We start from the raw sequence: 25910 nt of genomic DNA on the forward strand, positions 1-25910 counted from the left end.
ATCTTTAACCAAACACTTCTGGGTCACAGTTGACTGCCATAGTAGAAAAAAATACAGTGGTAGTCAAACATTCCCCAGAACTGTTTGTTTTCCTACATTCTTCCGAAGATCTTATTTAACAGAACAAAGAAAAGTATAAAGAAACGTTTCCTACAACGGTAGTAAGTAGTGTCCAACAACTGTTTGGTTACAAACATTATTCCATGAATCCATCTTTGTGTTCAGCAGAACAAAGAAATGTTTACAGGTTTGGGACTTGAGGTTAAGAAAACTATGACAGAGTTTTAATCTTGTTGGGTGAACTACGACATCAACAGGCTTTCAATGGGTTTAACTCTTTAACGACATCTGGCGGCTGCGTCTTGATAGTTCACGTGTATGTAAGAGCGCGCCTCGGACAGGAGCGAAGTTCACGCCAATGCTCTGCGCGCTCCCGCGCTGGAGATCTCCGTGCCGTCTCCACCCGATCAACGAAAGACACTTTGTTCATGAGACAAACAACTAAAATGGAACCAATATCGAGGTAAGATACTACAATACAACAAAACCCTCGCCATCGTTTAATTCATGAAAATATATATTCTCAGATAATTTAGAAAAAGGGATAACAGAACTTTTATTTAAAGTATGCCCAGTGCACAGCTATGCAGGATTTTGTATGTCCAGCAGAAAAAATTATAAATATACTTAAAAACTGCAAAGCTGCATGTAGCATCCTGGCGGAAATGTCTCTGAACAATTGGTGTGAAATGATGGTGTGTTGAGTTTTAAAGCGTGATGATATGTGATTGGGAGATTGTTTAAAGTTGAGTCCTTGAGTCCTACAGTGAACTTTCCAACAAGACATTACACGAATCCACCTAAATAAATTTAACACTTACACATGTTTCATTTGCTCAAACTCTGTATCGGTGTGACGCAGCAGGCAGAGTGAAATCAGTATTGCCACATTAAATTAATTATTAATAGCCATATTTATACATTTTGTGTTAAGACAAAGAACGGCGAGTGATCATTGTAGTGCTCTTTGCGCATGCTTTCTTAACACATAACTTCCATTAATAAAATCGAACAATTGCTAAACGTAGCTTAAAAATAAGATTTGTACATTTAGAAATGTACCTTTAAATGTAAGTAGTCATACATATAGGAATATAAGATATAGCATGAATAAGAACATGAGAAATTACTGTAGCATACTTTACTATTAACTATAAACTGTAGTTGCTATTATTAATGCTTTGCTATTATTGCTATTAATATTAAGGTACAGTAAACTAAAGTATTCACTTTCCTAAAGTGGATGTAACAGAATACTGAAGACAGAATATAAGTTAATACAACAGTTCATTTAATGTAAATCTTGTGTTCTATGCATTGTTAGGTACATCTACTTTATCAAATTTGTTATGTAATGTGTGTCATAAATTAGCATTATTAATAAATTATACAGTTCTTTTAATCTGTTTAGCTGAACTTTCCTTGCAAACTTTCATGATTTGAAATGCCTTTGGTTTGTTTTATAACAAAGTTGGACATCTAGTGCATTTGGATCTGTGCTCTTTTCAGTGTTCTTGGTCTCAGACGATTTAGAAATTTACATCACCACTGTTCCATATTAGTTTTCATCTTTTCCAGATGGTAATATGGTATATGGACCTGGATGGTTAGATTCCACATTAGTGTGTGGTGATGTTTTCTGGTGTTCTTTGCCTAACCTGGCAAAAGAAAATACAATAAAAATTTGCCAAAAGGTAAATAAAATTGTAAAGGTTAAAAAAGGTTAATTCAGTGTGCACAGTATGTAACAGCCAGAATAACACACAGTAATCTGATTTGTGAATTACAGCATTCCAAAACAGAATTATACATAATCCTCTTGAAGTGAAGTAAACTTCTCATGCTGTAATAGCTGCCCATGGGGAATGATCACAAAATCACTGACGACAATAAAAATAATACCCACTCAGCTTGAAAAAAAAGAAGGAAATAGTCTTTTGAATTGCAAAAGCTTTGACTGAAACAAGGACCAACAATTTACTATTTTGTAGATTGTAAAGACCAGACAGGGAATCTTAAATTTAGAAGATGTCATTCCCTAACAGGTGAGAACAAGCAGAAGGGTAAACAGAAAACACTGTTATGAACTGTGTGGAGAGAAGAACCCAATTGCAGGCAGACTCGGGGGTGAAGGAGATAACAATAAATTTAATACACAATAAACACAAAACAAAGACTCACGATGGAGTAAAACCAAGACTAGACAAATAATAGGGACAACCAGGACATGGACTAACTAAACTAGAAAAATAAACACTAAGGACAAGACTAAACTGACTCACCAAAATACACTGAACGAGAACTTGGTACTTGACACAGCATAGAGGAACAAAGTACAAGATACCAAATACAATGAACGAGCACAGGACAATAGACAAGAGGAGGCTTTAAAGGGAAACAAACACAGGATAATTGAACAAGGGGCAGGTGTAGGTAATGAGACACTAATGGGAAGGCTAACGAGACAAAAGGGCGGGAAACACTGACGAGACACGAGAAAGCACATGGCATGTCAGAATCAAAACAAAGCCATGTCTTTCTCACACAAAACCTAAGGCTATGCCATGACTCCGCTGCAAGACCAAAAATAAACATGACATGATAGCGGAATCATGACATAAGCCCCCCCTTAAATGAACACCTCCAGGTGTTCATCAAGGGGTAGACTAACAAGACAAGACAGACTGGGAACACGACAATACAAGGCAAAACAAAGAAAACAATATCAGGGGCAAACAAGCAAGCAAAATCACAGGGTTGGGGTGAGACAATAAAAATAATAAACATGGGAGGGGGGGTGGGGGAACAACAAAGTTCACGGGAGGGTGTCCAAGAGGGTAGGGATAGGGTGGGACAGTCCTAGTTCCCGGGGGCGCTCGCGAACGTGGAATCCCCGGGGACTTGATGGGAGAAGTCCTCGGGGGAACTGTTCTTGTTCCCGGCTTGAAGGCCGGCTGAGCCGCAGGCTTGAAGGCCGGCTGAGCCGCAGGCTGGAAGGCCGGCTGAGCCGCCGGCTGGAAGGCCGGCTGAGCCGCCGGCTGGAAGGCCGGCAGGGCAGGACTTGACGCCGGCTGGAAGGCCGGCAGGGCAGGACTGGGTGCAGGACTTGACGCCGGCTGGAAGGCCGGCAGGGCAGGACTGGGTGCAGGACTTGACGCCGGCTGGAAGGCCGGCAGGGCAGGACTGGGTGCAGGACTTGACGCCGGCTGGAAGGCCGGCAGGGCAGGACTGGGTGCAGGACTTGACGCCGGCTGGAAGGCCGGCAGGGCAGGACTGGGTGCAGGACTTGACGCCGGCTGGAAGGCCGGCAGGGCAGGACTGGGTGCAGGACTTGACGCCGGCTGGAAGGCCGGCAGGGCAGGACTGGGTGCAGGACTTGACGCCGGCTGGAAGGCCGGCAGGGCAGGACTGGGTGCAGGACTTGACGCCGGCTGGAAGGCCGGCAGAGCAGGACTGGGTGCAGGACTTGACGCTGGAGTGGACGCCGGGACCACCGGACTTGGGACCACCGGACTTGGGACCACCGGACTTGGGACCACCGGACTTGGGACCACCGGACTTGGGACCACCGGACTTGGGACCACCGGACTTGGGACCACCGGACTTGGGACCACCGGACTTGGGACCACCGGACTCGGGACCACCGGACTCGGGACCACCGGACTCGGGACCACCGGACTCGGGACCACCGGACTCGGGACCACCGGACTCGGGACCACCGGACTCGGGACCACCGGACTCGGGACCACCGGACTCGGGACCACCGGACTCGGGACCACCGGACTTGGGACCACCGGACTTGACGGGACATCAGGAGGCCCGCTGGACGGGGCCCTCCTGCCCGTATGACGCCCCCCCAAAAAATATTTGGGCTGAGTCCCGGTGTTCTCCTCCGGCTGGAAGTTCGGGCTGGAGATTACACCCCTCCTCGGCTTCTTCTTCTTCGACCGGCTCACGGTGGGTGTAGCCGGTTGCGGAGAAGCGGTGGGGAGCATGACTAGCTCCGTGCTGGAAGAGTCGAAGGGTGCAGAGGGTGAGGAGAGGCCCACGGCCCCGATTCTCAGGGAACGACTCTCTGGGATCGGAGGCAGGGGAGAGTGCGAAGCTGAGGGGCAGCTGGAGGCAAGACTGCTGACCAGTTGCTGAAAGGACCCCCGGATCAGCCTCTCCCGTTCCTCCAACGGTGGAGGCTTAACGAGGCCTGCCAGGAAGTAGGCATTCATGAGCGTCTCTGGCAGAAAACCCCGTCTTGCCACAGACGCTCGAGCATACTCACTCAGGGACCTATCTCCCTGAGGCTGGAAAGGACCATCGCCCCGCTGAATTAAGTCAGCAGTCGACTGCCACCAATGCTGGTGGTCCTGGCTGGCAGAGGACTGCTCACGGTCCCTGGCTGCCTGCTGGGTTCTCTGTGGCTCGTTCATTCTGTTATGAACTGTGTGGAGAGAAGAACCCAATTGCAGGCAGACTCGGGGGTGAAGGAGATAACAATAAATTTAATACACAATAAACACAAAACAAAGACTCACGATGGAGTAAAACCAAGACTAGACAAATAATAGGGACAACCAGGACATGGACTAACTAAACTAGAAAAATAAACACTAAGGACAAGACTAAACTGACTCACCAAAATACACTGAACGAGAACTTGGTACTTGACACAGCATAGAGGAACAAAGTACAAGATACCAAATACAATGAACGAGCACAGGACAATAGACAAGAGGAGGCTTTAAAGGGAAACAAACACAGGATAATTGAACAAGGGGCAGGTGTAGGTAATGAGACACTAATGGGAAGGCTAACGAGACAAAAGGGCGGGAAACACTGACGAGACACGAGAAAGCACATGGCATGTCAGAATCAAAACAAAGCCATGTCTTTCTCACACAAAACCTAAGGCTATGCCATGACTCCGCTGCAAGACCAAAAATAAACATGACATGATAGCGGAATCATGACAAAACACATAGTACAAACAAAAGCACAAAAATAAGCAGGTATGGGGTAGTGGGAAAGACTCTTACTTGTATAAAAATAGAATAAAAGTTTAAAATACAAAGTAAATCCGGTAACTGAAATATTTATTTAATTTTTATGTACAAAAAGTACAAAACACACATCATTTTTTATCAAGGATACACAGCACACGCCTGTGAGCTGGTTAATAGTTGACTAAACTGTGGGATAAAGTCTGATGGGCATGGCCACTACAAAGGTACACTCACAGACAGGTACACAAACACACTCCTACGTTGACGTTTGTATTTAATGTTATGTAATGGCCAAGGCTGCTGCTAGAATTCAACCCTGAGTGGAGCAGTACGGAGAGACGCTCTTGCGTACCTCCCCCATTCTACTGAAACACCTGCATAGACAATCACAACATAGACTCTTACACACACACACAAACAAAAAACCCACTCCCAGATCCAGTGCCTCCTAGCTGTGACCCGCCAGCCTGACAAGTGGGTCTGCATGCGGCGCCATCATGGTAGCAGAATCAGATGCTGCTTGTCGGAACTGGATTACCTATCCCTGTTGCAAGTCTTGTCTTTGGTGTATTGTGTACATGTTTTTCTCCCCACCTTCCCCATGTTGTGCTTTATCTTCTTCTAAAAATACATTTCGTTGCACTGTATGTGTGTAATGACAATAAATTGAATCAAATCAAAATGTTAAAAGATTTTGCTTCTCGGACCGTAATAAGCTTCATGTGGGCTTTGATCGGAGAGATTTGACTGAAGGGCTACACAATAATGTGCCATTATAAGGTTAATAAAGAGTTAATCATTTTTTGAGCCATAGTTCAGGCAAACAAAGAAAACCCTTTAAAAGACGTTTTGTTTTTTCCTCAGATAGATGTGGAATTTTTGCGACCCCAACCAAATAACTCTTAAACAATCCTCATCTGTATCACTCATCATCACTTAACCATGGAGACTGTGGTGATTGTGGCCATAGGTGTTCTGGCCACCATCTTCCTGGCATCGTTCGTGGCATTAGTGGTTGTGTGTCGCCATCGCTACTGTCACCCTCCTGACCTTCTACATCAGTTTGATTCCAAGTAACTATGAACTTTATTCAACACTAAAGAAAGTGACCCAATTTCCACATTAATGACAAAGCTGGATCGATTTTGTGCCAATGTTCTTCATTTCTCAACCTTTAGAAAGTCTATTTTTTCACTAATCATCCTTTGTCCCATCTCAGACCCACAGTGGATCTTATTGGAGCTATGGAGACTCAGAGCGAAGCTTCAGAACTGGAGCTGGATGATGTTGTCATCACTAACCCTCACATTGAGGCCATGCTGGAGAATGAAGACTGGATCGAGGATGCCTCGTACTGCTTTTACTTCACACTTAACCTTACAAACATAATAATGTTCAACAGTATCTTATAGTAGCAGTGATCACTCTTTCTTTCTTTCTCTTTATCTTTCAGGGGCCTTGTGTCTCACTGCATTGCTATTCTGAAGGTGGAGCATTTATTTTAATATCCAGTATATACTGTACTGTGGGGTGTGATGCCACCACTCAATAACTTAAAACTTTTTATAAATACATATAGATATATGCATTACCACATTTTGAACATTTTGAAACATGAAATAAATGAAGATTTCTATGTCTCCTAAGAAATGTAAGCATCCATCAAAGTACACAAACTGTGTGTATGTGACGTGTATGTGAAATGTATACTTGTACGAGGCGTTTCTTGATAAACAATGTATCTTGTCCCATCTAGATATGCCACACTCTCACTGAAAAGCTTGTTGCCATGACAATGGGGTCTGGGGCAAAAGTTAAAGCACCTGCCAGGCTGAATGACATCATCACGGTGGCCAAACGCATCAGCCCAAGGTAGAAGAATTCTACAGCGTGACACCCCTGAAATTGCTGATACTTGCTGATACTGAGATGTTTTGTTCTGTTACAGGGTGGATGATGTGGTTCGGTCTATGTATCCTCCCCTCGATCCCATTCTCCTGGATGCCAGGTAACTTTAAAGCTCCATTAAGGCAATAATAATTGTGTAAAATGTTAGTAAATTTGCTGTGTTTTTGTTTTTAATAAGTTTGCAAATCTTTGAATTGGTTCTTAGGGCCACTGCATTACTGTTGTCGGTCAGTCACTTGGTGCTGGTGACACGGAACGCTTGCCACATGTCTGGCAGTCTGGATTGGATCGACCAATCACTGCATGCAGCCGAGGATCACATGGTCGTGCTAAGAGAAGCGGCATTAGCATCCGAACCGGAAAGATGCCTGCCGGAGAGAGAGCAGTCAATCTGACTCTTAAAAGCACACAGGAGATACGTGTGTATTAACTCAAGGAAATGAATCACACAGATAGTTGTCTTTTCTCTTTTCAATGGTTCTTTAAATGTATCTGTTACATTTCATGGTTAGACTGTGGCCGTGCTGTCTGTCTTTCCAAATGCTGGTTTCATTTACACATATTAGCGAAAAAGTGCCAATCAAGTTGTATATATATATAAAAATGCATAAATACTATGCACTATTTTTGAATTGCAGACTTTAGAGTATGTATTAAATAAGAAAATGGAAAATACACTTTGATATATTATTGTTGTTTTGCATCTTCAGTGCTATAAAAATGTTAAATTCTGTAAATACACAATGTGAAAAGACAATATACATAGATATTAATCTGAAGTTTTGATATAGAACTTGTAATTTTTTACTTTGAACTGCAGAAAGTACAACAGACACTCACATTCTGTTCTTTGTCGGGTATTCTTTCATTTTTTTATGGGGTCACATGAAGTCTAAATCCACACTTAATTCCTTTCCTCCGTAACCACTCGGATGTGACCACAACCCCCAACTGTAGAATACACTTTCAACAGACACACACTTAGCAATGACAATTCATGAATTAGCATGATAATGTCTTTCAATATTTTATGTCATGATCATGTTGAAGTTTTATCAATATTTCCTCTTTTGATTATTATTTCTGTCGTCTGTGAGCACTTTTGTTACTGATGTTTCTCATTCATTATTGCATTACTGCTTCATGTCTCGTCTTGTTTATATATTTGAGATTTGTAAATGTGAATAAAAGCTTAACAGTGGAAACATGTCAATGTTTTTATATTAAAATAAACATGACTAAATTCAACTGTAAGTTGAGTAAATATACCACACCTCATATTCACATGTGCTGCTTGTGTTTAAAGAGGAGAAGGGTGTCAGACTGGAGAGATAAAGAAAGAGCAGAAACAGCTGCAGTAGAGGATGGAGGAGGGGAAGAAAGAAACCACAAAGAAAAACATGGCAGCAATTTGTCAAAGTCAGAGTAAACAGTTCTGTCTAGATGTGAGCATAGAGCTTTGGCCAAAATGAGTGCTGAACATTAGAGCAAAAAGAATGCAAAAACTCACTCACGCTCATGGTTTAACACATTCACAATTATACTGTACATGCGATTGTCGTCACCTCACAACAGAGGTGCCCAATCCTGCTCCTGGAGGGTCGGTGTCCTGCAGAGTTCACCTCCAGCCCTAACCAACTGACAAGAACATGTCATTGTTTTTGTTGACACCAGATTACAGTTCTGCCGATGCTCAGTAAAGTCCTTTGCTTTTCTTGAGGTCCATTTTTTGTAAATCTGATTGACAGTTGTAGTCGTTCTGTGTCCTTTCCAAAGCAACCTGTAAATAAAAAGTGGATTATAAACTAATCTTAAAGTTTCTTAAAGATGCAATCTGTAACTTCTGCCTCTATAGACGGTTTCAAAGCAACAACATAAACATATGTTACTGTGCATGCGCGTATTTGTGGACTGCCCTTAACTTCCGGTACACATTGGCAAATAATAGAGTGCCTGAAGATTATTTCTGATAACCGGTACTTGAAGAAACTTGCCCCTCCAACATTTAGAATTTAGATAGCGATACCAATCTCACCCGCTAGATGTCAAATTTAAAATAGGGTTTCTACTACAGGACCCATTCAACAAATTGTTTATTTAATAAAATTAACAAACAGTCCATTCCGGTGAACAACATATAAAAAACTACTTAAAACCCATGTCTTCTATGAATACTTGACAGACCAATGAGAATCAAAAATAATACTAAAAATATAATAAATCTACTTTTTAAATCATTAAATAGTCTGGCAACGTCATATCTGACAGAATTAATACAGCCATACATTCCCTCTAGAGGACTTAGATCCGCCGACCTTTCATTGTTAATTGTCCCCCGTGTAAGTTTAAAGAACAGAGGTGACCGTGCATTTGCAGTGGCGGGGCCTAAACTTTGGAATAACATTCCAAACATTCATTATTATCAAGTCCAGTTTAAAATCCAGTTTCATTTTGTGTGATTTTGGCTGCTATTTTTATTTAATTTAAATGTATTTTACTTTTATCTTATCTTACCTACGAAATAAAGTTTGACTTGATTGAAACCTCAGATTTGCTGTTTTTCATGAAATGGAAAAAAACTGTACTTTGTATATGATCAAATAAGGTGTTGTCAAATTTGACAAGCCCTTTTCAATACTTTCTAGTGGTTAAATATTTCCAGATTCCAGTGACAAACATAAAGGGTGACTAAAAATAATGATTTATGACGAAAACAAAAATCATTAAATATGGAAATACGAGGTTTAAGAATTGATCTTGTGATTTCAAACCTATATGACTTCCTTTCTTCCGCAGAACACAAAAGAAGATATTTTGAAGAATGTTATAACTGGCACCCGTTCACCAATTCGCATTGGTTTTGTGTCCATACAGTAAAAGTGAATGGGTGCTTGCGCTGTTCGGTTACCAACTTTCCTCAAAATATCTTCTTTTGTGTTCTGCGGAAGAAAGAAAGTCATACAGGTTAAAAATGATAAGAGGGTGAGACAATGATGAAAGAATTTTCATTGTTGTGTGAACAAATCCCTTTAACACTGCAAATTAATAAATGTAAAATCATTTTTTTGTTCATTTTACACCAAAAAGTCTGATGATTGTATCTCTAACCTTAAAATTATTCTGTGATAGTTAGTTATCCAGGTGTAGTGGATCCACTCCCTCAGGTAAGGGTCTCCTCAACAAATCCTTTAGGGGATACTGGGTCCTATTAAGGGCAGCCAGGGCATCCTGAACCAGTGTTAACTTTTTACGCACAACACAGTCCTGAAAAAAAATATATAATAATTTTCTCACTTAAATATATGGCACATACTGTACACACACGCTAATCCAGACACATAGGCCCAAGTAACAAGTTAATGTCATATCACCTGTACTTCCTGTGTCGGCCTCATCTCCCATGAAGGAAATATATTAGTGAATGTAAGAGGCTCCACCCCTTCGTCTATAAGGTACGCCATTGGAGGGCGCCTGGGATTTCTCTCTAAATGCCAAACACAAAAAAAATCAAAACACAACCAGAAGATATCCCAAAGCTCCTTTTGACTATTCTCACCTCTACAGTACTGCAAGGCAGTTTCCATGGCGCACTTCTTCTCTTTGTCCCAGTGGGGGCGCTGTGAGGCTGCAGCTTCAATACTTTGCCATAAATACACCTCCAGAAAGTTATCCAGTAGAAACAGAGCTATAAAGTGTCACAATGCTTTTAGGAACCAAAGAATTTGCATGTGTCATTTGATCGTAGCTAAAAAGTTATGCATTCAGTATTTGCATGTCACACTTGAAGTTCTTCACACAGTCTGTATGTGTATATGCATTTGTGGTGTTGTGTGAACTTGCTTACTCTCACCTGGATGTTGCACGTCATATAATTTATCCTGGAGAAAGGGCATTGCTGTGATGACACCCTTCACATGGGAGGGGCTAATAAGCTCCACCCCTTTGAATATTCCCGACTGGGCACTTAGGTGAAAAAGGCGGGGGGTAAAATTAAATTTACCAGGATCTAAAATGAATAAAAGAGAATAGAACATCTATTCACTGAATGTCAGACAGAATTTAAGTTTTAAGAAGGTGAACACTTTGATCTAGGCCACACCTTGTAACATGCAATCATACGACTTCCTGTCCTGTGGTCCAATCGCAATCCAGAAGTCAGCTGGCTCTTTCCCTTCCTCCACTTCTTGGACATTCAGAAAGCTGCCAGTTTTCAAGCCTAACTCATGTGGGCACCTATTCATTACATCAATCACGTTCAGCATTTTACTTTATGCTACATATTAATTGTTTGCCACTATATGTAATAAAGCTTAACAAAAAATGTTGTGTGATTCCTACGTTTCTTTGAGATGTTGTACGGTCTGCTTGGCCACCTGTCGGGCTTTGGTGTGGGCTTTGCAGCCATGCCACAGGTAGATCGCCCCCTGCGTGCCGTTCAGCAAGAGCAGAGAACCGCGAGACCTCAGGCTGGAGCAGACGGGTTCAACCTCCAACAGATTGCCCTCCACTGGCACATCACCTCTCACACAGAACAGACGCCAGCCTCCTGAAACACACAGACATTTGTTTGGACTGATTAGTGCAAACTTTAAAGATATTCAAGTCAATTGTTTTTTATTATAGTTCTGAGTATGTTACTTGTTATAATTTCTTCCAATGTTTACTCATCTGTAAGTCGCTTTGGATAAAAGCGTCTTCTAAATGACTAAATGTAAATGAGTAATAAAAGGTCTTTTACTTTAACCATTTTATGCTTTATAGTTCACCCAAAAATGAAAATGTTGCCATTATTTACTCAGCCTCTTGTCATCTCAAACCTGTATGACTTTTTCTCTTCACAAAATAATTTATTTTGAAGAATGTTGGTGACAAAACAACAGCGGTGCCCATTCACTTCAAAACGAATGCAAGTCAATGGGTACAGCCGCTGTTTGGGTTCTGCAGAAGAAAGTAAGTCGTACAGACAGGAGGGTGAGTAAATTATGACAGAATCTTCCATTTGTCTGTGAACTATCCCTTTAAAACTTTATTTTGAGTATTTAAGGATGTAGTTCTTTCAACAACATGTGACCTGTAGTGTATGTTGCAGAACAAGTTACATAATGGTATGTCTCTTTTAAAAAACCCTAAGCCTTATTTTATTCTTAAAACAAAATAGCGTTTCAGAGTAGATAACCAAAAGAACAGACCTACATCCCTGCTGCTATGTTGTCTGTAAATGACCATTCTTCCTTGAAACAGCTGCACAAAACACGGTGGCTCCTCCCCTTCTTTTACAAACACTTGAGGACTACACTGTTTGGTCAGTGATGATGACAGGTCCCGCCCACTGATACTTGAACGTCGCCCCTTCCAGATGAAAATAACCGATTTTTCCTGGTCTTCTGTCATATGATCCACTGTAAACAGAACACTTACATTTTAAAGGCCCATAAAAAGCTCAATTTTAACGCACAAACATACTGTATTTACACCGACATTAACTCACCCACAGTCGTAAGGCTGTACGTCCACTGTATAGCGTATGTGTTGTCCTCATGAAACTGTCCAAAGCTCTCTGGATCTACCTCATGCTCTTCACCCTCTAAAACAAGCCATATATTTAATGCCACAGTACGAAACTCGGCCTGTCTACAATTGCTCAGCATGCCGAGGTCCCGTCCGCTTCGTACATCCACACCATCCAAAGTGTCTTGGGACAGGCTAGAGGAACAGGCTCCACCAAAGAGGGCTTTGGCATCACATGACCACTGCTCAGCAAGCATTGGCGGGGAAGATGATTTAAGCAAGGGGGTCTAGAGAACAAGAAGAAAGAACAATTTTTAAATAAAAAGTTATTTACAAGCAAAGAGATACTTTTTATCAATGATCTGTCTGGTGTTTCTCCGCTCACCAGGACTTCCTCTTGCACGGAAGGTGCAATGTGGTTCTTGTTCATTCTTGTCTGTTCAATTGAGTTAGCGAACTTCTCTTTGAACAGCACCGTCTCATTTTGGTCGAATACACGTCCAAATATTGCCCAGTCTGGACGGCCAATGCCTTGCCTGAAACACAGACACACTTTGACATGATTCTTTTTAAAGACAGCATTGTAAGCAATGTGCTCTGAATAATTAAATAATTGGTTAATATTCAATTTAGTCATTGCTGAGTTTTTATGTTTGTACAAGATTGTTGCAACAGCTCATCCTGTGTGTACATATTGCTAATGTGACCCTACTTCAGATTGTGGCCACCACAGGGATCCAGAGGGTTGATCCTGCAGTTGCTGTAGTCATAGGCTCCATCCCAGACTTGTTGAGCCAGCTGCAGCGCTACCTTTCTCTCGCTCGGCCCCACGTCTTTCCCATGCCACAGATAGAGCTCACTGCCGAAGTCAAACAGCAGAGTCTGAAAATAAAACAGTTTAACATATTACAGTTTGTCACATAATGTTTTATATGCAATGGATTATAACCTAAGCACGCACAAATCTGGTTAGACCAACCAGAAATAATATCATAATAATTTGACCACTGCAGATGTGGTTACAATTATCCACAGCAATAACAAGGTGTAGTCACATGCTGTTAAAGAAAATAATGACATATTACTATACTCTGTTCTTTAGTGGTACTAATAAACGTTATAATTACCGTACATTTAGAATATGAACTGTCTGTACTGCACCGCATGACAAGCTTTTATTAATAGTATGATCTGAGATAAAGACCTGTGAGGTGTCCAGTAGGTTGAGGTGTGGCATCGAGGCCCAGCCCTGCTCATGTGGCCTGAGTCTGTCTCCCTGTAGACTGTAAATACAGTTTGACTCTGATATAGCTTTTTCATAGTGTTCATCATCATCAGCACCATCAGGACCTGTAGTAACACACCCACAAGCAAATATATGAATAACCGAGTGGTTTTGCAACTAAATTAGATTAAAGTATTTTAACAGTGCATACGATGAAAAAGATGCGTCTCTTGCCTTTATACTGGGTCTGTCCTCCGAGAAGTTTCCAGAACTCTGCAGCCTCCGGGCTGTCTGTGTTTACACCTTCATCCAGGTGAATGATGCCTGTTGCTTGGCAACCCAGATCCCTCTGGGTCACAATCAAGGAGGCCATTTCAGATGCCTGCAACAAACCATCAGTCAACATCTAGAAACTAAAACCATCACCTATTATGAAGATAAGAAACAAAGACTAATAATATTACAAAACGTTCTTGATTCTTTATGCAGATTCCCATTTGCTACCACACTGCTAGTCCACCATTCTCCACTTAAACAAACTCAATAGATAATAGTAATGTAAATATATATATATATATTTTTGTAAATGCTGTTTAAAATTATACCAAGTGCCAAAATATACAATTGAAAGTATTATATAAAGCAACAAATCAGAGTATATATCTAAAAAGAATATAGATATCAAGAATTATATATATAAAGAAGAAAAGACTGGTTTACAACTGATATCACACAGTCTCTGAAAATGACTGTACCTTCTCTCTCTCAAGAGTGTTTGAGAATTTTCCGGTCCACAGGAAACAGTGTGAAGGTGTTACCAGCAGAAAGCAGTCACCACTGTTAAGAGAGCGTGATGCAGGTTCCACCAAGCGCACCTGTGCCTGTCTCCATCCTGGACACATTTACCCACATCATGACATAACAACCCAGGAAACTTTCAACCATGAAATACATAAATTGTTGAAAAAAATCTGAATATCCAAATCAAAGATGTGAAGAGCGGGTATCATGCTATGTCATGCATTCTGACTTCTTTACACTGTTAAACGTGCTGGCTTCTCATGCTTAACAAGGTCAACATCGTAGTATTTCTGTACTTGATACACTCCCCCAGCACTCCAGCTTGTTTCGGGAAGTATCATTCTGGATCCCTGTGTCGGTCACATGTGTCTTAACGCTGGATTTGGAGATCATTTGAAACTGATAGATGGTGTGGTCCCAGTGCTAAAAGTGATGAGTGCATGCGGTAAGTCAAACTAAGTCATACGTCTGTGTTTTGTTGGCAATCGGCGTGTGTGTGCATAATGTACAAAACACGAAGAGATTAATATGATGATGTGTTGCTTGCTTGTTCTCCCCACTAGTCGTACAGCTGTGTCCGTCTCTTTTTTAAAATTGGATCAAACTAAATACTCTTCGATGATATGACGTATGCCATACTACTGTATAGGTACTCAAGATTAATATGAGATTGGCAGAAACTGCCTGTGATACGCGATCCTTAAAAGATGAAACATAAACGTCAACAGTCAGTTACTAGGTGGCGGGTCGTACCTTTAACCTGTATGAGCATGAGTTTGTTGTATGGCACCGTGGGTCTGCTGACTTTACCACAGGAAGTGACATGATTTGTGGAGCAGTTTGAATTTTTCATAGCTTCTGGAAATAAATTTAAGTCTAATCTGATGAGAGAGGTTGACAATAAAACATTTCTTTATTATAACTTGATTATTACTTTGGAGACTTGTCTGACTGACCACTGTTATTCTCCATCTGGCTGTTGTCCTCATGCTGCATGAAATCCTGTTGGATATCCTCTCGAGCAGCAAGAGCTCGTAATGGATTCCTTGAACCCTGAGTCCTGCGAGACGGCCGCACTGAGCGCCTGTGTTCAGCCACAGCTGAGCTCAAACTGAAAACAGTCAGCATAAAACCGAAATCACATATACTGTGATGTACTGAAAAGTAATAAATGTAAACACGTTTGAGATTTACATTGGAGTGTTTGTTTGACAGAGAATGCTCAGGTCAGGTTCTGTGTCTCCTCCACTTGTCTGGCATGCTGGAAGTGAAGAGGGGTCAGAGCTCATGACCTCTTTAGTCATCTCAGAAGCACACTGTGGGCTTGATCTGAACTCATCTGGGGAAATGATTTGTGTCTCTGCAGGGAAAAGTTCGGCAGAATCTTCTTCGTCACAGTTTGCCTAAAATGACATGAAAAACACAACTTTGTATATGTCTGTGAGTTAGCTCTAGTGATCTAATATCATAGGAGTGCTATATTATAATAGGACATTAAGACAATTATTGTTTAGATTGTTTTATTGTTTTACAGTGAAGAGAGAAGCAGGTTTTTCAAACATCAAAATGCCTGAGTTTGCAAAGCTGACATGCAAAGTGTGAGACTGACAAGCCCATATTTTATCTGTGCTGTAACTTACTCAATGTTAACTTTTTTATTGAATGTTATCTTAATAGTAGCCTACCTTGACTATCCCCTTTAAATGTGATTGGGATGGAGATGAAACCTCCTGAGCTTCATAAGAAAGACTTCTCTGAAGAAAGAGACGAACAAAACAGTTAAAGATCATTGATGTGCTAAATAGCAGGTGCTTCACACATTAATTGTGAGCTCATTCATTCAACGTCATTCAGTCTGATGAATAAACAACACTTGTTTGATGCGGACAAATGCTCACCTCATTGAAACACATCACATATTGAGGTGTGGAATTACAACGAGAGTATACCGAGGAGAACACGGGTTCCTAAAGAGAGGAGAGCAGACAAAATGAGAACGGTGACATTGACTAATGATTTATCTCCCACACACAAAGTATGACAGACTAATATAACAATGCACAAAGAAGCAAACTGTATGGAACATAAACTTATATACTTACCCAGGATTGAGTTTGGAGTGTAGAGTCAGTTGTACTGACAGCTTCATCCTACAGGGGGCAATGTGAAGACCGGGGGTCAAAACTCAAACAGGTTTAAAACAACATTATGGTGAGAAAATAAACAGCCACTGTATATGATCCTTTCTCAATAATTTTCTGAATTTACTTTAGGTATGTGTTTAGGAAAAATATATTTCGTCCATTCTGTGAACTACTAACAGTATTTCTCCCAAATTCGCATTTATTTGCAGAAAAAGAAAACAGGAGAAACGGATCAAAATAAGAAAAAGATGCTCATACCACAAATAATGCAAACAAAACAAGTTCATATTCACTGTTAGGCAATACAAGCAAATACATGTATATACGAATGGTTCAAAAAGGTTTGATTTTGTTGAAATTTACCAGACCTTGGACTGAAATGGTAATGATCTCTCCTGAAGCTGTACATATAATACATACACATATACACACCTGTAGTTCATCAGTGCCAACTGTCATATTGCATCTTGCCTCTACACCTTTCTTGCCATCTTCTTCCTCAGTCTCTCCTGAATCCATCAGCCTGTGAGAAAGTTTTAACTTGTTATTCTATTATCTTCACAAGCAACCATATAGTCAGCTTACCAACTAAATAGCAATAAAGGCATTAAACCTGTCACTGATAGTTGATGAGCCCCTATGTTCCATGATCTGGGCTTGGGCCAGCATCTTTTCTGGTACAGACAGACGTCCCTCGGGCTTCGGTACAGATCGTCGTGTTCTGACAGAGGAAGCGCCGCCATCCTTCCTCGCCCTTTGCCGCCAGGGAGCACCAGAGAGTGAAGCTACAGACAAATCCACGGGTGACACCGACATATGCCTCTCCTCATTCATCTCTCTCCTCTCTTTCTCATTCTGCTCCCGACCTTGACCATTCAGTTCATCCCTGTCCTCAGTTTCACCTCTCCCCACCACTCCGGCCGACCTGCTCTTTTTTAAAATGCCTTTGATCTCAGTGCCTCGCTGCAATGCATTCTGGGAGCTGCACTCTTCTGTAGGCTGTTGACTAGGTGCTGTGGCGAGTTCACAGGAAGATTCTCTCTCCTGTGTAGAGTTCAGATGTACTTCGCTGGGCTTCAGATTGATGGACAGAGCTTGCTGCCGGTCAGAGAGATGAGCCGATAGAAGAAGTTGAGGAAGCTGAACAGGTCCCTTTTGAAGCTAAAAGTTAACAAAATAATTATTAACATCTCTGTAAAAAATAGTTTGGACGTCAGATAAAGTTGACACACACACACAAGACTAACATAAAACATTTTCTCCACAGTAGGCAAACAAAGATTATTTTCAATAATCACACACATGCATTGCAGAAACACCTATGTGTACATGCACACCGAATACACCTACCAAATTGACCTCATCTATAGTGATGGGCTGCGTGCGGTAACGTGCTCCTTTCAGTCTGCGTCTCTCACCGACCTCTAGAGGACTCCCCGTGGCACCCAGTATGGGCTGAGAGAGTTTGTTAAAGAGAGCCAGTTTCTCACTCATAGACAGCTTTGAACTGGCATCATCTTCCACCTCAGGCTCAGTCTGAGGCTTGGACTCACCTGGCTCACCTGACTGAGGACTTGAATTGGATGGGATTAAAAGAGAGTATTTGTATTAGTCAGAAATGGGCTGCATGTTTTTAGAATAAACTATTTTATTTTTGGATGAAGTATTCCTTCAAAAGTCTATTGGTCTTAAGACGTTCCGCCCACCTCACTGCCATCACTGTTTCCTCAAAGGTGATTGGCTGAGTGAGTGCCCGGGTGTCATTGCCACGGCGAGCTCTGCGCTCATCGAAACTGGAACGGGGTTTGAGAAAGGAAGAAACCTCGGGTGAGGCTGTCTTCTCCAACTCCTAAATTAAATAGAAGGTATTAGAAAATGGAAGTAAAAGCAATATACTGTAACTGTATGTATGTAATATGTATGTTCTCAATTAAAGAAACGAGCACACATGGTTTAAGATTATAACCAAATTCTGCAAAATAAAAAACACAAATAACTGCTACAGCTACTATACATTTGAAGTGCTTATTTAATAAAATTGTATTCGCATATAATCCATTGGAATGTAAGTTTAATGTCTCTATCAGGTGCACGCATGAATTAAATAGCATCTGTCCTGGGCAGCCAAAGTGACAACTGAACCCTGTGGGCAGTGTTGGGTGTAACTAGTTACTAAGTAATTGGTTCCTGTAATTTATTTACCCTTGAAAAAGTAAAGTTTCTGTAATTTACTTACAGTAACTTCTGATTTAATTAAACTAAATACTGTATGTAATATATGTGTGCACAATTGTGGAATTTACATTAAAAACAAGTCTTACTTTAAAGACTGTGCTTTAATGTATAATTCTCACATTTGTGATACTTTGCTCAGTTAATAATCATACTTTTTGTAGTTTTATATTATTTATTTGAATGAATTAAAAGAGCCGTCTCATGTCTATCCTTGAATCACTTAACTGATCAAGGTTGATATTGGATATAGAAATTCATTAGTAATAAGTAATAACATTTAGTCTCTTTTAAGTAAAGTTTTTACAATCAGAAACCTGGAACCTGATGTCAAACAAAGGAGATAGCGGCATGCATTCCAACGTCATACGCCAAATCTCCGGTCTTCACCTTCTACATGACAACACTGAAGATTTAAAAAAAATCTTCACCCTGGCAGGATTTTTTTAAGAAAAGTACTGCGTTTATATGTGGACGAACGGCCTTAGTCCACATATAAAAGTGTGATAACGGTAGGCCTATATTTAATGCCATGGTTATGGAGTAATGAGGTTACATTAGGGTCAACAGATACAGTATGACTGGAAAGTCCCCATAAGGGTATATATATATATATATATATATATATATATATATTTATATATATTTGTGTGTATCCTAGAAAGAGCTTTTCTGAGGGTCTTTTCCATTCCATCCATGGCAATGACCTTTTTTCTATTAAGGCTGCAGCAGTTGCTAAATCGATATGGCAGGGTCTTGTTTCACCTACTTTAAACAGAGACATCTTGGCAGCTACACTCATCTTGGCTCTATCATCTGTCTTTACATCCACTGCAAGAAAAACATGATTCACAAAATCACATAAAGTACCTCAAAAGCATAGACATGCGCATTTCAGCAACTGTAAAATTACCAAGACATTCTGAGGAAGTTTTTGTATTACCTATAATGTGTAAAAATGTGAAAAGCATGTGCTTATACACATACATAATCCACATATAATTCCTCTTAGATGATAATGAAGTGTGAGATCACTAGATGACTAACAGACGTATCATTCTCTCTTTCCCTCTCTTGCTGACTTTCTATCGCGCACACGCACACACACACACACACACACACACACACACACACACACACACACGCAAATAAACTCATTGCTCTTTTGGCCAAACACTCAAATAGCCTGGCACATATATCCTCACCTGTGTCTACTGCGCTACATGGCAAATTTATGAAGTTGGTAGGGACTTTCTGTTTCATACATTGGCTAAATATATTTTATCCTCTCATCCACACAGAAGACTCGTTGTATTTTTCAATATACATTAATACATTATCATCTTCCTACAGGTAACTGACAGCAAGTTTTCACAATGTAGTCAAATTCAGATTTGGCTATATCCTTTCAGGCACATTTAGTCCCCATTATGTAGGTAAAAACACTGTCTCTCTTCATCCAGTTACTCAGAATATGCATGTTTTAAAGGTCCAGTGTATGAAATTTAGCTGCATGAGGTTATAAAATTAGTGGTGAGGTTGTGAATTGCAACCAACGTCTAACTCCCCCCCCCCCCTTTCAAAGCACTAGGGTGACTGACACAGAACCAAGATGTTGTCACGATTTCAATTTTTTTTTGCAGAAGGTGATAAAGTATTTACAAAATGCGCTCTGTAGAGCAGTTTATCCATTTAAGGCTACTGTAGAAACAACATTGTGAATTCCATGAAAGAGGACCCCCGTGGTGTAAGTAGATAGAAATAGCTCATTCTAAGGTAATAAAACATAACGGTTCATTATGTAAGGTCTCCATACACCTCTGAAGACATAGTTATGTGTATTATATTGCATTTCTCTCAGTAGATCTTGAAAATTATACTCAATGGACCTTCAAAGGTCTGTAAGAATGTTTTTGCACTATAATATTATGCAAACTTTGTCTACACAGTCTCATTTTAAATCTGATCTTATTTTGTCATATATTTTGACATTTTTAATGATGTTCTGTGTGTATTATGTAATTTAACAACCATTAGATATGAATCTCACACAGCGAAACAATTACTACAGATCATCTTCTGTAAATGTGTAGGATGATAGTCAAACAAAGAATTTCACTTACTTTCTAAAGTGTCTTGATTTTCATTGTCCATTAATCTATGAAATAAAGAAGTTGATGAGAAGTCTACCAGACGACAAACCAGTCATTAAACTTCAAATGTTCACCCAAGTACTTCTCAAGCAAAAGAAACGAATACACACACAAGTTAAAAGATACACAACATCACTCGATCTGCTTAAACAAGCCTGCTTCGCACTACAGCCGTTGACAGACACACTAAAACACATCTGTGCAGGTTAGAAGCATGACATAATGCTACCTATTAAAACCATGAGCAAACACACACCCTGTTTGATAAGCAAATGAAATACATGCTGAGCTCATTCGCTGTCTCAAAGGAAAGCACAATGCCAATTCATGAGCTATACAGCTTTTGCAATACTGTAGGAGTTCTTGTTACATTCCCTACATTATGAAATGGCCAAAAGTATGTGGACACCGCCTTATAATGTAGACCTTTGGTTCAGTAATTCTATAGACCAATATTAATGCTACATAAACCTCCACTGTAAAAGCATGAAAAAAATGGCAATATCAAATTATAGTACAGAAAATTAAGGTAGAGATACATTTTTATAGGTATTTACACAAATTTATAATCCATTATGTGTCCACAAACGTTTGCCCATGTAGGGCAGTGCATGAGAGAACGTATGAATGCATGACACATGTAAAAACATGTTAATGCCGATGATATCACATCATTCAAGTATCTCCGATAAGCAACCAGCAGTCTTCATACCCGCGGCTGTCATGTATCTCGCATGCTGTAATGGGCTGAGTACGGAAACGTTCGCTAGTTTTGCGGCTCCCTGCAGGATCTCTTGGCATGTAGCGCCGGGTACGCCGGAGACTCCCTTCTGCAACTGGTTGAACCGCTAGATCAAGAGTCAAGGCCAACACACCACCATCACTACAGTTTGAGCTGATGGACCATAACAGATGGGAGGGGAGAATGTGTGCATGTGTGTGAGGGAAAGAAAGAAACAGAAAGAATGAGCCAAAGCAAAAAATGTGAAAAAACACACTTAAAGGGATAGTTCACCCTCCAAAAAAAATCTGTCACCATGGCATGTACTCACCCTCAAGTTCCAAACCTGTTTACATTTCTTTGTTCTGTTGAACACAAAGGAGGATATTTGGAAGAATGCTACCAACTGACAGCTCTGACACATCATTGACTACCATTATTACAAAAATTCTTAAGGGTAGTCAAAGTGGCCCCAGACCTGTTGCTTTCCTAAATTCGTAAAAATATCTCATTTAGTGATCAAAAGAACAAAAAATATACAATAATGTTTCCTACTATGATAGTCGATGATGTCCCAGAACTGTTCGTTGCTAACATTCTTCGAAATATCTTTATTTGTATTCATTAGAACAATTAGACGTATACAGTTTTGTATTCAGGGTGAGTAAATGATGACAGAATGTTTAACTATTCCTTATATTTTGTATAAATTCAATAGCAGCATATTGCAGCCAAATTATGTGACAGAAGATTCATTACAACAGGGGTTCCCAAAACTTAAAAACATAAAATACAAATTATTTTTAAGTAGATAGTTTTTATTTTCCTTATCATTGTAGGATACCATATTGAAATACCAGAATATAGTATTATAATACCATATGGTAAGATATCAAAACAATTTCCATTGCTAGATATTTATTTAATTTAAGTGACTGCACAATCCACTCTTATCCCTCTGTGTGATGTGGGTCAAAAGTGGGTCTCGTCCCACAGTTTGAAAACCCCTGCGTTACAATCTATTAATTAAACTGAGTTTCGAAAAGCAAAGCAAACCATATAGCAAAGAAGAAAGCAAGTTGTGAGTTAGCATTATATTCCTGTAGATCAGCTGGTAGAGCATTGCAAAAGGTCATGGGTTTGTTTAGCAGGAAACACACAGTGATAAAAGCTCCTGCCATATGAATAAATGATATTAAAAGCACTCTAATATAGCACTAAAAGTGGTTCTTTACTCTTATTCATAGGGGACCAATTTTAGTGCTGTAAAGCACCATATCTTGGGGGTTCTTCAGGGGTTCTTTGGGGTGACCGAGGTGCTATCACTGTTTTCTTATAAAGAACATGTTAAGGCTCTGTATGGTTCTTAGGTGGTTCTATATAGCAACTCAGTCATCCCCTATGCTTACGAGCCAACAACCCCTTTTAGTGCTATATAGCACTATTTTTTAGTGTGGGACATAATGCAGTCCACTAGTTTAGACAGCATTGGCCAGATAAGCGTGTGGTAACACACACACAGAATGATGCAGTAACACATCCCTACATTCTGTTAGGTGGAGATGCTTCAGAAGTTTGGTGTAGAAGGCTGTTCTTCAGTTTCCCTACTGATATATGAGTGTGTAACTGGGGTTTGTCTGGGGTTGATGGCCCATGGGAGTCTGGAGGGTTTTCCCCATCCAGTGCAACTGACAGACCCAAAAAACCTTCCCTGGTGGAAATAAAGAGAGTTTGCAGCAAGGAAGAATTGAGATGTATGTTGATAGGTGTTGGTTTACAAAAATATTAATTTAGCCAAAGAAATGGTATGATGCACACTTTGTTCATCTGTTTGGGAATAAGAGCCATTTAGAGAGATCCTCCCTTTATTCCTAAAACCCCCTAAATGCAAATATAATATTGTTATGGTCCTTAAAATGTCCCTCAGCATCCCTTTAGCTCCTAGCATAACACTGATGAAAAATGTATCTAAACTCTATAAATGACATAGGATATGAGTATTAATCTTCGTGTGATGTTTAACATCAAAATCTCACCTGTTCTGGTGGATGTTCTCTACCCTGGCGTTATTCCTGCACCCGTTGGAGATTTTTGTAGAAACTGGCTTTTCTTCAAGCGGGATTCTTCCATTTCTTCTCATTCCTCCATTTATTGCTTCTGATCCTGACTTATCTGCACACCTAGAGTTGCGAACGCCCTGTCCATCCCTCTCTCTTCTCGACCACTTAGATGGAAGCTCCTCTTCCTGGTTGCCATAACGTTCAGCCAGTTCCCGTCTTCTCTCTGCCTTGTAACGAGCTATCCGTTCAGCTCTGGACTCCTGGGCAAAATTTTCCATTTTGTCCAAAATAAACCCCTGCTGTCCCGACTGGTTTACGATTTCAGGCAGACAAAATAAATCCAAATGTATGATCAAGATGATGTCAACACCTTGATTTAAATGGTGGAGTCACAATGGGAGAAGGTATGAGTATTCAGAGAAGCTCAAATAACAGCAGGTTTGTATATCATCCTGATTACTGGCTTAAGGGCACGGCACTGTTGAAAAAGCAAACAAAAGAGTTTGTGGTTGAGACAGACAACACAAACTGTAGTTCAAAATAAAGAGGTGTCCAGTAAATCCCCCAAAACACACAAGTGAATTTCATAAAACATTCCATAAGTTAATACTAGACACGATTTTGTAGATAAAGTATATAATGGTAAAAAAATAACCAACCATTTACTGCATTATTGTAGTCTCTAGGTTGACTTGCTATTCAGAAATTCTGACTCTTTATTACACCTTTTATCTGAACCTATTATCATGGGTGAGTTCAATATATTTTTCGATTCCGAGTTGAAGTAGGCGAAATGCAAAAGAAGTTTGTTCATTGTTAGTGTATTATGCCACTTTAACATAAACAGTTGTTGTTGATTTTCCTGTCATGCTTACGAACCCATTGTGTGATCAGCTAATGTTTTCATGTCAAGGTCTGTATGTTGGTATTTTTGTAGGAGTGTTTATGTGATGACGGTTCATGTTGTTGTTAACAGTTTAGGACTATAAGTACTTCAATTTTCAATAACATGCTCTAGGGCCGGACTAAGACTTAATTTCAAGCAGCTCTCACACAGATTCACACTCTCATTCAGGCCAACTAAAGGAAATTTAGATGACTTTCCAATTTAGATTTAATGTATTTACATTGTTCGCAGGAGGTGAAGTAAATCGTAGTGTTTCAAGTCAAGACTAACATATGAATTATTTATTACAAACCGAAAATGTTAGGCCACTTGTCCAAATCATTTGCAAATTCCCCTGGTGCTCCTGACGCCATTCCTGACATGCATGTGTGATAGAAAATATGATATGTGTAACATACTGCATACTATAAATAAACAAACAAATTAAAGAATCTAATCGAATAGAATATAGTCATCTGTGTGATGAAACTCACTGTGAGAAATTATTATATGTATTTAATAGGTAAGTCTATTTATTACCATTATGAAAGATTTCAAGAAACTGTACAGTAAGTTTAATCAGAATATGTAATGCTATACTGTTAAACCTGCATTCAAAACTCATAATTCATTCCTTTAATTTTCCACATATGTGTGTTCCTGCGTTTGGGAAACTCCCCTTACTCTGATACTCTACACCTCTGAGGTGAAGCTAACTCAGCAATATATGAGTGCAAGTCAGTTCATCAGTTCATCCATCCATCAGCACCAAACACAGATGTGTCTTAGTATATCAGTATCAGCATGTTTATGGTGAAGCAAATAATGACGAAAATAAAATGAACAAACCAAACCATTTAACTGGTATTAACAACATAACTTGGTTTCTCATATTTTAATATTTCAAAATTAAAATATAAATATTATAGGACAACTGTATATGAAAATAATTTAATCCGAAAGTGTCTATCATTTTTAAGTTACTATTACTCTTTTAAACAATTTATAAATAGACAAAAAATAAACACACAGATAGTAATGCCAGCGGATAATCAAATAAATCAGATCTGAAAACAGACTGTCATCTTGTTGGTCACATGCAGTTGTCAGACATCTGACGTTATCCAAACAAGTCACAACATGTCCTGTAAATGATCATAGACTCTAGATGTAGTTTCCCATGACTACCCTGTCACCTGACCTGGCCACCGTAAC

At 40.0% G+C, this 25910-nt stretch overlaps 2 protein-coding genes across 2 annotated transcripts; one reads left to right on the forward strand and one right to left on the reverse strand.

Moving 5' to 3' along the window:
• Nucleotides 1-364: 364 nt before the first annotated feature.
• On the forward strand, nucleotides 365-8241 carry tmem98 (transmembrane protein 98). Its single transcript, XM_079455538.1, has 7 exons — nucleotides 365-523; nucleotides 5922-6130; nucleotides 6277-6408; nucleotides 6511-6544; nucleotides 6814-6929; nucleotides 7006-7065; nucleotides 7171-8241. The coding sequence occupies exons 2-7, from the start codon at nucleotides 6000-6002 to the stop codon at nucleotides 7358-7360; spliced, it is 663 nt and encodes a 220-aa protein (XP_079311664.1). The 5' UTR covers nucleotides 365-523; nucleotides 5922-5999; the 3' UTR covers nucleotides 7361-8241.
• svilc (supervillin c) lies at nucleotides 7821-24087 on the reverse strand (the record flags this gene model as incomplete). Its single annotated transcript, XM_079457745.1, has 28 exons — nucleotides 7821-8745; nucleotides 10074-10229; nucleotides 10337-10449; nucleotides 10522-10650; nucleotides 10816-10971; nucleotides 11065-11198; nucleotides 11304-11511; nucleotides 12155-12364; nucleotides 12454-12760; nucleotides 12859-13009; nucleotides 13186-13355; nucleotides 13678-13823; nucleotides 13933-14080; nucleotides 14454-14590; nucleotides 15253-15357; nucleotides 15456-15610; nucleotides 15694-15902; nucleotides 16185-16253; nucleotides 16398-16466; nucleotides 16602-16649; nucleotides 17076-17166; nucleotides 17257-17804; nucleotides 17994-18216; nucleotides 18350-18492; nucleotides 19645-19706; nucleotides 20999-21033; nucleotides 21741-21923; nucleotides 23786-24087. The coding sequence occupies 27 exons, from the start codon at nucleotides 24085-24087 to the stop codon at nucleotides 10095-10097; spliced, it is 4386 nt and encodes a 1461-aa protein (XP_079313871.1). The 3' UTR covers nucleotides 7821-8745; nucleotides 10074-10094.
• Nucleotides 24088-25910: the final 1823 nt, after the last annotated feature.

The sequence above is a fragment of the Barbatula barbatula genome, assembly GCF_947034865.1.
Source record: "Barbatula barbatula genome assembly, chromosome: 5".
Lineage (NCBI taxonomy): Eukaryota > Metazoa > Chordata > Actinopteri > Cypriniformes > Nemacheilidae > Barbatula > Barbatula barbatula.

Bases quoted from the DNA above. Each gene is read 5' to 3' on its own strand.
- tmem98 (XM_079455538.1), top strand. From the start codon at position 6,000: ATGGAGACTGTGGTGATTGTGGCCATAGGTGTTCTGGCCACCATCTTC. The intron at 6,131-6,276 runs GTAACTATGAAC...GTCCCATCTCAG, and splicing joins CTACATCAGTTTGATTCCAA to ACCCACAGTGGATCTTATTG. The intron at 6,409-6,510 runs GTACTGCTTTTA...TTTATCTTTCAG, and splicing joins GACTGGATCGAGGATGCCTC to GGGCCTTGTGTCTCACTGCA.